Below are 12417 nucleotides of genomic sequence, written 5' to 3' on the forward strand. Positions count from 1 at the left end.
CTCTTTATGGCTGTGTCATCATTTTGATATACTGCAGAGATAACTGAGCTGGACTGTACAGCTGTGTTTTCTCTGTCATAAGCACCACAGCCAGCAAATGTTGCACAATCGCAAGTCTTTTCCCTCTGACACAGGAAAGAAGAAGAAAGAACAGTCTGGTTTTCTGCAGCATTTGAGATTCAGAACCTGAGCCTAGGACATATTGGTCGGTGGAGAAAGCTTATGGCAGCTACGAAGCATAGCCTAGTAACTCACAGTCAAACTTCAGAATTGGGTCTTTGATTTTTTTTTTTCAAAATGACCAGCCAGCCCCAAAACCACTGTACTAGCAAGCCATGCTTTGCTCTATTAGTGTCAGATTGTAAGAGAAGAAATTATAATATCTGAAAAGATCTCTGAGCTGTGCTACACCTGGTGCTCCAGGGTGCTGAACTGTGTGCACAGCATTTTAAGAGCGCATCTAACTAGAAAAGAGAGGTGAAAAGAGCTGTGCCAACATCTCTGCTGCTTAAAGGGGACATAAAGCAGGTGTTTCAGAGGGATCTGACATTTAAGCAAGATTAGGTTTCATGGATAAGCAAGTATAGGTTACCTGGAAGAATCAGAGAGCTGATAACAGTGGATTTTAGTAATGAGAAAGTGCATGGTTCAGCAGGTTAGAGGTAGAATGTGACTAATACTGCCCTGTGATGGCAGAAGGACATAAGTCCGCTTCTGCTTAAAAATAAGTTATGTGCCTGTCTGTAATCTTGGAAGGTTGCCCCATCATAATGTATATTGGCTGCTTACATATTCCCTTCAGGATCCCCAATATTTCAGAGGCTATAGGCAGTAAGCTCATTGCAGAGAAACCATTGAGAAAATGTTTTTTCCCCCCATTTTCTCACAAATCATCCAGCATAGACTCACGTCATTCTGCTGTTGCAGAGCAGAATAGACATAGAATATGTTGCATCACTGATAGGTGAGGCCCTTGGAACATGGCTTTTTACCTCACCGGTAAAATGTGGCTCTTATGTACAAGACTCATCCTGTCATTGATAGGTGAGGCACCTGAGCACAAGGTTGATTATTCATTGGTAGGTGGGGCACCCAAGCACAAGGTTTGCTATTTTACTGTAGGTGGAGGCCCTAGGTCACAAGGTTTGTCATTACTGCTGATAGAATGGGGCCCTTGAGCCCAAAGCCCACCATGTCCGTGGTAGGTGGGCTCCTGTGCACAAGGTTCATTAATTTTACTGGTAGGTGTGGTTGCTGGACAGAAGACTGGTCACATGTCTGGTGAGTGGGGCCACTCAGCATTTGCTCTTCTGCTCTAAGGTTTTCCACTTCCTTAACTGGTGTTTGTTTAGTTGGATGCCAGAATACGGCATTTTTCCAGTCCTGTGTCCCCTCCTACACCTCCAGCATTTCTGTCTTTGTACTCGATTCCTATTGTCTTTATGCTCATCTGGCTTTATGCTCATCTCGCTTTTCTCTCTCCTGTTCTCAGATCCAGGCTCTGGCAATCCGCTGTGTACAGAAAAACATTAAGAAGAATAAGGGTGTGAAGGATTGGCCGTGGTGGAAGCTCTTCACTACTGTGCGGCCACTTATCGAAGTCCAGCTGACTGAGGACCAGATCCGAGGCAAAGACGTAAGTATCCCATGTATTGTCTCATGGTTGGGTTTCTCGGCTGCACAAGTAATGCAAACATTAACTTCTTTGATGTTATGCCGTAGATTCTGGCGGGCAGAGACCCTGCGCTAGTGAATAACACTCGAGCAAGCGGGTTCCTGCCTGCACTGGTGGGAAGTATTGAGGTGTATATACTGATTCTATGTCCTCAAGATCTGATTTGTGAGGAATTGGGAAATTTCCACTGCCCCCTGCTGGTGATGAGCTGTTGATGTGCTTAGGACAGGAAAGCACCCTAGTACTGCCCTGCATCTAAGAGGCAAACGTGCGCTTGTTTGATAAAAGAAAAAGTGAGAGAGAGTTCCTCTCCTTTCACCCCAACACAAGCAATGTCAGCATGAAATAATGCCTCCATATGTCAGAGGAAAAAAGTGTGTGTGGAGGGGAGGGGGGAGAGAAGAAACATAAATGGAATTTCAATTAAAGCCCACAATAGTGGGGGCAGCAAACATGCCCATAGGAAGCTGAAAAAGGAAAAAAGAAATTCACATGGAGTAGAATGCTACTGAAAATACATTTAAAAAATACGCACTGAGCGCAATTCTGTAAACGGCACTTTTGAGTTGGGCACCATTTATACAATAGCTCGTAGCGCCAGGATCCGTGCCTTACTGAAACATGATGAAGATCCTTGTGTGTAAATTAGGTGCAGATCCCCTGAATTCTATAATATTGTGCACATCTTTAGTGAATGCACCTGACCTGCCCATGCCCCTCCCATGGCCACGTCCCTTTTCAGTTATGTGCTAAAAGATTTGTGTGTGCATCTTTATAGAAAAGCAGGTAGCAAATTGTTGCCAATTAAGGCCAATAATTGTTAGCAGGCCAATAATTGTTAGCACCCAATTATTGGTACTAATTGGCTTGCTACTCAAATTGTGTCCAGGAAAAATCATAACTGGGAGGGCTCAAAGAATACGCACAACTTTTTCTCAACCCAAATCATACGTTTACAGGGAATTCTCAAAGTAAAGTTTGCAAGCTAGAATAATAACTTCCTGGTGCAAAGCCAGAAACCTTTCCCTCCTTTTCTGGGTCCATCTAGATATGTCAGGAAAAATTTGTGTTCTCCCCCTTAAAGCAAAATTTCTTTAGCCTTAAAATAAAGACAACAGCTTCCTTATGCTGAAGAAAAATGAAGGAGGCTTGAAGTGTAGTTCTCCCAGTAACCTCCTCTTGTGAGTTTTCCAAAATCCATGTCAAGTCCAGACTATCTGAGGAAGCCACCACCTGTGAACTGACACATGTGAAAGGGAATCATTTTTTTACCCTCACATATCTGCCACGAGAGTGATGAGAGGCATTTGTCTGTTACAGGACACTGGAACTTGATTGAGTGAGAGAGTTCTTTCACAGTGCTTGTAATGATGCAGTACACACTGTGTAAGAAAAGTACCGATATTTCTATAGTCAGAACAGTGGTGGGAACAGTGTGGTACAGGAGGTGTAGTACTACAATGGTAGAGGTAAAGGAGGCACAGTACTGCACTGGTGTGGCGGTGTGGGAAGCTTGACACTGCACTGGTGTGGAGGTGGAGGTATGGGAGATGCAGTTCTACAGTGGCATGGAGGTGGAGGTTCAGAAGGTGCAATGCTCCAGTGACGCAGAGATGGAGGTGTGACAATACAGTGGCTCACAGGTGAAGGTACCGGAGCCACTGCAGTGGCACCAAGGTGGAGGTTTGGTTGGCACTGCACTGCAATGGTGCCAAGTTGGAGGCAGGGAATCATGGTGCTGTAGTGGCCTGGAAAGTGTTCTAATGTGCAGGACTAACATACTCTTACTTTTCTGAACAGGAGGAGATCCTGCAGCTTCGTAGCAAACTAGAGAAGGTTGAGAAGGAAAGGAGTGAACTTAGACTGGGAGCTGACCGACTGGAGAGCAGAGTAAGGGGGAAAGGGGTTTTCACAGTCTTCTACAGGTGACACAGGGTGGGAGGCTGTTAGAACTTTTCACAGGAGAACAGCAAGAGAAGAGTCCATCACACTTGCTTATGGAAGGGAGGGAATTATAGATGCTTACGAGGAAAAGGCTTTTGGGGAAGCATTACCAGTATTCAAATGAGAATGGCAAAGGGGGACAGAAAGCCAGTACAAATACTCAGAAGAATAGCAAGGGGCGTTCATACAGACACACACAGAACGTCTCTAAGGTGGAGGGTTATTAAATATGCTCACAGGAGAACTGTTATAAGGGGTTGTAATATGCAGTCCCTCTCTCTTTATTTTTGCCTGTATAAGAAGTACACGAGAACTACATATGCCCCTAGAGAATTAGCTGGCTGTTGCATTCAGGTTACCTTCTCTCTCCTCTTTTGTTAAGGGGTCTTACTGTATTTCTGATTGCTTTTTCTTTGCTCCTCAGATCACAGAACTGACCTCAGAGCTGACAGATGAGAGGAACACGGGAGAGTCGGCCTCCCAGTTGTTGGAGTCAGAGACGGCAGAGAGACTGCGAGTGGAGAAAGAAATGAAGGACCTTCAGGTTAATATTTCATAACTATCTCCTTTCCTGGGAGATCAGGCTAGAGATGGGTTTGGAGACTTTCCCTATGATGGAAGGTCTCTTTCACTTTCTACTAGGTGATAAAAGCACTGGGCAGGGTTTATATGGAGCTAGTCTCATGTGGTGGGGAGTTCTGGGCAGAATTTGCATAGGGCTAGTTCAATATAGCACAGAACTCCTAAGGTCTTATTTCCTTTTCAATATATTTAAATATTTAAATAAACATGATCAATGTTGTGCTAGTAGAAAGTGTGTCCAGTGGGGTGTTGCACTCCTTCCTGCCTCTTTTGGTGTGCTGTATCTGCTGTCCCTGCTGCTGCCTGCCATCCCTGTTACCTGCCTGCCTCTGGTGCATTGTATTTGTGGTCCCTGCTGCCCACCTGCCTCTGGTACACTGTCTGCCATCCCTGCTACCTTCTTGCCTTTGGTGTGCTGTATCTGTGATCCTTGATGCCCACCTGCCTTTGGTATGATGTTTTCTCAGTTCCTGCTCTGCTTCCTCCTCCTAGGCTAAACATGATGTCCTGAGAAATCAGATGGAGTCCATGGAGATGGAGGTGATGGAGGTGCGGCTTATCCGTGCAGCTGAGCTCAATGGTGACTTAGACGATGAAGACACAGGTAAGTCGCTCTTCCTGTGGCAGAAATGAGGTGCAGGCTATAGATAGAGTATTTGTGTTTACAGATAAGTGTGAGATGAAAGGGACTTGATATACCTCCTTTCTGTGGTTTTTGCAACTACTTTCAAAGCGGTTTGCATTGTATATACAGGTACTTATTTGTACCTGGGGCAATGGAGGATTCAATGATTTGCCCAGAGTCACAAGGAGCTGCAGTGGAAATTGAACCAGATCAAAGTCTGCTGCACTAACCACTAGGCTACTCCTCCACTCCATTTCTATGTAAAGTTTCCAAGTTTATTAACATTTAATATACCACTCAGTCAGAAATCTAGGTGGTTTACAACAATAAAAATTCATATAAAATTTGGAAAAGAACACCAATATTGACAGGATAGAAATGAAAGCACAAAACAAAAACACAACACATCAAAACACACATGCACGTGCAGCAAATCCCAGAGGTTCTGAAGGGGTCATCCCTAGGCGGAAAGAATCAAGAGAGGCAAAGTGGGAAACCAAGAATTAGGGGCCAAATGCTGCCATTAGCAAAAAAGCATTCTTTATTTTAGCAGGAGATTCTATTATTTGACTTTGGCAATGGTCCTTACATTGTTGCATCCCCAGGAGGTTGAGTGTTAGGCCATTAAACCCCTCCCTCCCAAATAATATCCAACTTATCAAAGGCCAAGAAGGGACCATCTTCAACTCATAGCTCAGACTTTCTACTTGGATCTAAGCCAAAACAGCAAGAAGCATGAAGCAGGTCATGCTCACCAGATGAGCAGTGTATATGCCTGAGCTTAGAGCAGGGTACCTGCCTGAGCTTAGAGGGCACATTCACTCAGACACAGAACAGGCTATCTGCCTGAGCTCAGTGGGGACTGCTCAGTAATACACAGAGCTCAATGAGGCATACTCGCACACAGAATAAGGTGCCCACCTAAACTCAGCTGGACACACTTACTTGCATATGGAGCAGGATGCACACTTGAGCTCAGAGGGCATTCACTCACACACAGCAGGGTACATGCCTGAACTTAGTGGGGTACTGGACCTGCAGAGCATGAGTAGAGGCTTAGGCGTTACTACAGCCAAGATCGAATAAATATCCAGTATTAATTATGACTCTAGAGGAGCAATGCTTAACCACAAAATAAAGAGCAATTATGAAGGCAAACAAGTCTGAGCAATCAATATAATGCATTAGGTACCTAATTTAAGCAATGTTTCAGTCCGTTGCACAGGATGAGATACAGGCAGGTAATGTAATGGAAAATCCTGTATTCCTTTGTCTGATCTGTGAAGAGAACCTAAGAGTTATATGTGCCTGTTGGGGTCACCACCAGCAGCGAGGAATCTTATACCAGAAATATGGATGTATCCAGTGGCATAACTTAAACTGACTGGGCCCCAGCTAGAAAAATTGAGATGGGAGCCCCTCATGACACCGTTGCTTCCAAGATAGTAGGAACCGAGGGTAGTTTATAGTTTAGTTTATTAAAACTTGCTATACCGCCCAAACTGATTTGCAGAACTGGACGGTTTGCAATCCAATTAAAAAAGAAAAAAACCATACAAATAACAGCGTAGAAAGGAACTACAAAATTAAATAGGAACGAGAGTAAAGCAAACATTCCAAGTCACTCGCAGCTAGACAGAGGTAGCCAAAGGGGAAAAGAGGGGACCAGAGGATTATGAAAGGGTAGGGAACCAGAAGTCAGCAGCTCAGGGAAAGAGGAGGGAAGGCAGGCATGAAATAATGACAAAATACGCAAGCTCCTAAATGACTAAATTATTCTAGTGAAAATGCCTCTTTGAAAAGGAAGAAGAGGGATGATTCACATTTCCCAAAGCTCCCACCTCCTCATCGGTATGTGGTAATAATTTTCTAATATCAAATTTCAAATATTTAAATCTTTTTCCTTTTATGATTTATATCAAAATTATTTCAACTTTAATCTTCTTGTAATTTTAATAAGTGCTTAAATTGCAATACTCATTTCAAAGATGTATTTCAGTTGGCTGAAAGCTGCCTCTCTGTCCAGCAGAGCCTTTCCTCTGCCACGACCCACTACAACATTTTGCAGGAGTGTCGACATTTGGGGAGGAGGGGAAGGTTGACAGATCCCGGACCTGTGTGGGGGAGAGGTGTCTAACCTGGGGAAGAAAGAAGAGGAGAGGAAGGAAGGGTTCCCCCACCATTGGGTGACCCTGGGCTTTTTGCCAGGTTTGCTCAATGGTAGCTATGCCCCTGGATGTGTCTGTAAGCCATACAGGTCTGTTGGTGTTAGGACACCGCTTTGCCCCTCTGCCAAGCGCTAGGGCTGGAAGTGCAATACTTGTATCATATGTTGCTCTCTGTCACTAGACACAGATTCATATTGCTAGTGTGCCTCCATCAGCTGCATCTCTCTGCATGCTGACATGTCACCAGAACTCGTTTGATTTTTTTTCTCCAGGTGGGGAATGGCGTCTGAAGTATGAACGCTCTGTCCGTGAGATCAATTTCACAAAGAAACGCCTGCAGCAGGAGTTTGAGGACAAGCTGGAGGTGGAACAGCAGAGCAAGCGACAGCTGGAAAGGAGAGTGAGTATCCTTGGCATGCTACTGCAGTGATCATCATTACTGTGAACACAGCAGTGGGTGCAGGATCTCTGATTGACTGTCAGTATACCAGTAAGATACTCTTGTGCAGGGCCGCCAAGAGACTAGGTCGGGCCCGGGGCATGGCCAACTCGCCTCCACCCCCCTGCCTCTGCCGCCCCCCGTCGCTCCCCCCGCTGCTGCAGTCCCCGGTCTTGCCTGCCTCCACGGCTCCGGGCCTCCTGTATTCAAAGCGGCAGTCGCAGATCACCTTTCTTCTGGCCTTCCCTCCCTGTGTCCCGCCCTCGTCTGATGTAACTTCCGGTTTCCACGAGGGCGGGACACAGGGAGCAAAGGTCCAAAGGGAGGCGATCTGTGACTGCCGCTTTGAATGCAGGGGGCCCGGAGCCGAGGAGGCAGGCAGGTGAGACCGGGGACTGCAGCGCCGGCGGCCTGACCCCAGCACCGGGCCCCCCCTTGGAGGCCTGGGCCTGGGGAAATTTGCCCTCCCCCTCTCAGCAGCCCTTCTCCTGTGCATCTCCTGTGGTGGAAATGGCAGTTTTCACCTGTTCCTTTGAGTTTCTACCTCAGTTGGAACTAGGGCTGGGATAGGTACCTTGAGCATTCATTCACAGCTGCTCAGCGAATATTTTCTTTATTTTATAAGAGAAGGGGAATTTGGATTTAGCTCACACCATTTCAGTAGTAGTTGAAGGTAAGTTACATTCAGGTACAGTAGGTATTTTCCTGTCCCCAACATACTTCAGTTTAAGGGGCTGATGCTGAAAGCTACCACCACCGTTAACATGTGGTTAATGCCAAGTTTGCACACACATTATTGTGCACCAAATGCTCAGAGAGCTTGAGCACGGATGTTAAAAGTGTATACTACAGATGGCCGCAAATTGTATTAAAATGGATGGTAATGAAGTCAGTAACTATTCATTCACAATGCACAAACGAAAGCGCTGCAATGCACAGAAGGAAATGATGGCCCTTAATGCTGAAAAATTATTGCCAGGTTTTGTTTTCTTTAACAAGTGGAAGGAGGCTCCTGCCAATTTTAAATATAGATGGGAAGGAACAAAAATGAGTACATGTCAGAGCAAAACCAAAAGTGAAAGCACACAACCGCACCTGTTCGTCTGCGCCTAAATATGAGCCTTGCAAAACTTTCCGTGTGCTAGTAATGTTTATGAGGCTCATTAGGCACTGAAGACAAAGTACTGATATGTACTGCCTTTGTCTGGGCATGAGCACAAGAGCAGCACTTACCACAAAACCTTTGTGCACATGTATCAGGTGCATTCCTCCCTCCACTTCTGTTAAATAGAACGATTTAACCATGCATAAATTTAAATTTCCTTTGAAGCGTTGCTGAGCTGGTGTTTTGCATTATTGTTGCATTGTGGACCCATCTGCACACAGCTTCAGTGCTCAGCTTTGTGCATCGGCCTCTTAGTTTGTATCTGTGGAAATTGGAGGATGAAGTGACCTGCCCTAGGCCACAGAGAGTATTGTCAGAATTTGAAGCTTGGCTTCCCTAGTTCTCAGCCCACTGCTTTAACTATTAGGCTACTTTTCAGTCTCTCCTCCTACCCCCACAGTGGAAACACTTTATGTTATTACGAAAGGCAATGCATGCAACATCACCAATAAACATGAATGCTGCAATTGTGGAGCCTGAATCTGGCCACTAAGTGTCACCAATGAGTGGTGACATGACTGTCTCCCCTTATCTCATGGCCTGTGTGCGCTATTTTAGCACAATTCCCAGGATTGAATCAAGGACCTTGTGCATGGTAGTTCTCAGTATTGCCACTAGCCCCGATGCGTATTCTTTACTGTTCTCCTTTGCAGCACTTTGCGTACATTCTTTTTCCCCCAGCCCTCCTTGGTTCATGTGCTGTGCCCTCCCTCCAATTCCACTGCATGTTTCCAGATGGGGGTGTCCCTTTTGTCCATCTCTTTTGCCATATTTTTCCCTGATTTGCCACCTCACCCTATTCTTGGCTTATTTGCAGCTGGCAGACTTACAGGTTGATAATGAAGAATCGCAACGCACCCTACAGCAGCTGAAGAAAAAGTGCCAGCGACTGACTTCAGAGCTGCAGGACACCAAACTGCACCTGGAAGGACAGCAGGGTCGCAACCATGAGTTGGAGAAGAAACAAAGGCGGTACGTAGTGTGGTAGCATGGTGTATGGTGTGATGTAATGGGTAGGGAACGTGGTATATCTTGTAACAGAGCATGTGGCATGCAATAGATGTGTGACATCTAAAGGGCTGAGATACAGCATATAATGGAGCAAGTGAGTGGCATGATGTAATGAGTTATGGGCTTGATGTAAGAGGTAGCAGCATGAGGCTTGTAAGGAAGGTAGGGGCATGTGGAATGAGTATGGAGCATATGGGTTAGATATACAGTTTGTGGTGAAGATGTGTCACAGTGTGTATAAGGATGGGATTGTATTGGCAGAGCCAAGATTGTCATGGTAGAAGGTGCTTGATATTTTGGTTCTGAATTTGTGCACTACCTGCAATGCAGATGTTTACTGTCCTGCCCACACCCACACCCCCACACACGTCCTCTCCAACCAAAAAAAACATACCTATAACCTCTCCAAACACAGACACAATCATATACACACCCCTGATCCCACGGATACACGCACTTCCTTTTACACATCCACAGAGAAGAGTGATGTAAGGAAGATAAGAAAAGCCTAATGATTAGTGTAGTGGGCTGAGAACCAGAGAAACTGGGTTTTTCTCACTGTAGCTCCTTTTGTAACCCTGGGCAAGTCACTTACCCTCTGTTCCCCCAGGTTCAAAATTTAGATTCCGAGCCCACTAGAGGCAGAGAAAGTATCTGTATGTAATAACTGGTTGTTCTACAGAAAGGTGGAATATCAAGAATCTAATAAAGATAAATATTAACATCTCCCCCCTGCACTAGGCATGCACACACTTTCACACCCCTTGCATTCAGACACATCCAAACCCAGATGTGCGCACTCCCTCCCTCCCACTGAAGACTATATCCGAATTCAAGGAAGCTTGGGCAGTGGCGTAGCAGGGAGGGCTGCCACCCGGGGCGGTTCGCCGTTGCACCCCCCCCCCCCCCAGGTGCAGCACGATGACACCCCCCCTCAGCGCATCAACCCCCCCCCCCCCCGACCCAGTGCCTACCCTCCTCAGCTCCCTCCAACCAGCTGAGCACCCTACCTTTAAAGAAATTTCGGAAGCTGTGGAGAGGCGCAGCGCCTCGCGCCTGCAAGTAAAAGAAGCGAGGATCGTCATCGGGCCTTCCCTCACGCTGTCTGTCCCGCTCTTGCGGAAATAGGAAGTTGTGTCAGTGGCGGGCGGGACAGACAGCGTGAGGGAAGGCCCGATGACGATCCACGCTTCTTTTACTTGCAGGCGCGAGGCGCTGCGCCTCGCCTCAACATGGCTTCTGAAATTTCTTTAAAGGCAGGGTGCTCAGCTGGTTGGAGGGAGCTGAGGAGGGTAGGCACTGGTTCGGGGGGGGGGGAGTGTCATCATGCTGCACCCGGGGGGGGGGGGAGCTGGCAGGGAGCACACACACCCCCTGAGCTGACACCCGGGGCAGACCGCCCCTCCCGCCCCCCCTTGCTACACCACTGAGCTTGGGACAAGTACATAGGATTTCTAAGGGAGAGGAATGGGAGAGTAGATGGCAGACAGGGTAGGTCAAATTGTCTTTATCTGCTTCCATTTTTCTGGTTTCTATATACATCTCCACAGCCCCTCTAAATACAGACCACACCCACTACACAGACATACACAGATAGTGCCTAACTGTAAAGACACGTGTAATTTTAAGGATGCACAAAATAATCCATTTTACAGATTCCAGGAATCTACAAAAACTGTATTCAGATATTGGGTAATTATCCATTTACATATGTGCACATAATATTACCTGTTTCAAATGATGGTATAATGTTACTTGCACAACACTTGAAAACAAAAAAAATATGTGTGCCGATTTATACCCCTGAAATGTTGCTGGAATACCTTTTATTATGTGGCTGAATTTATACCTATTATGAAGTTTCACACAGCATTTTAAATAGCTGAAAATCTACTTTTACCATTCCATTTATTTATTTATGCTATTGAGATTTAGTAACCATTCACCTTAGGCGTTACATTACATTAAGGACTTATAACCCGCTACAACTATCAAGTTCTAAGCGGATAACATCAAGAAAAAGAGCATGCTCCCGATGATGACAAAATTCCCAATCTTAGGAACAACATTTATGAATTAGAAACATATTTTCTGAAAAGATAAGTCTTCAACAATTTCCTGAACTCAGGATAGGAGGAAGAGAATTCCATCAAGAAGCTGCCTGATAATGTCAGTGAGGACTGGAAAGAATGCATAGCCTTCACTTTACGAACTGAGGGAAAATCTGAAAGGAAAAGATTTCTGGTGACTCTGCCATGATTCCTATTAAAAAAACTCAAAATGGTTAATCAAATACCTGGGGAAGTCAAGACCAGGACTTTAAATTGTAATCTGGCCTCTACCGGCAGACAATGTAACTGTGACATATAAGGAGAAATAGAGTCAAATTTATTTACTGAAAAAAATGACCCTAACTGCTGCATTCTATACTCTTTTGCAACTTCATTATTAAAGATTGTGAACAGCCGATATAGGTGGAATTACAATAATCCACTAGTGATATAATACTAGTGACTGCACTACTAGGTGAAAAGTCGGTGGTTTAAAATATTTACAAATGACCCAGGTATGACATAAACAATTTACATTGTGTTAACTATGTAACAATGGTGAAATGACCAAATGTAAGCATAAAATACAATCATTGAGGTAAACCTGGAGATAGGCAAATTAAATCCTATTAATTGCAGGGCCGATATTCAATGTGATTTAACTGCCCAGAAACGGCTCCTGGCTGGATAAATTGCCTTATTGGGGCAAACTGGTCATTTTCAGCCGCACATAACTGGTTAGCACCAAACAAAACTA

General features: G+C 45.3%; 1 protein-coding gene across 6 annotated transcripts in view; it reads left to right on the forward strand.

Moving 5' to 3' along the window:
• Positions 1-12417, forward strand: part of MYO18A (myosin XVIIIA) — a 278083-nt gene that overhangs the window by 195956 nt on the left and 69710 nt on the right. For all 6 annotated transcript variants that reach the window (XM_030185913.1, XM_030185915.1, XM_030185909.1 and 3 more), the window contains 6 exons: positions 1493-1636; positions 3476-3565; positions 4044-4163; positions 4694-4805; positions 7267-7394; positions 9416-9570. In XM_030185913.1, the coding sequence (XP_030041773.1) occupies positions 1493-1636; positions 3476-3565; positions 4044-4163; positions 4694-4805; positions 7267-7394; positions 9416-9570 (749 nt within the window). The remainder of the gene's footprint in view (positions 1-1492; positions 1637-3475; positions 3566-4043; positions 4164-4693; positions 4806-7266; positions 7395-9415; positions 9571-12417) is intronic.

The sequence above is a fragment of the Microcaecilia unicolor genome, chromosome 13 (genome assembly GCF_901765095.1).
Source record: "Microcaecilia unicolor chromosome 13, aMicUni1.1, whole genome shotgun sequence".
Classification (NCBI taxonomy): domain Eukaryota; kingdom Metazoa; phylum Chordata; class Amphibia; order Gymnophiona; family Siphonopidae; genus Microcaecilia; species Microcaecilia unicolor.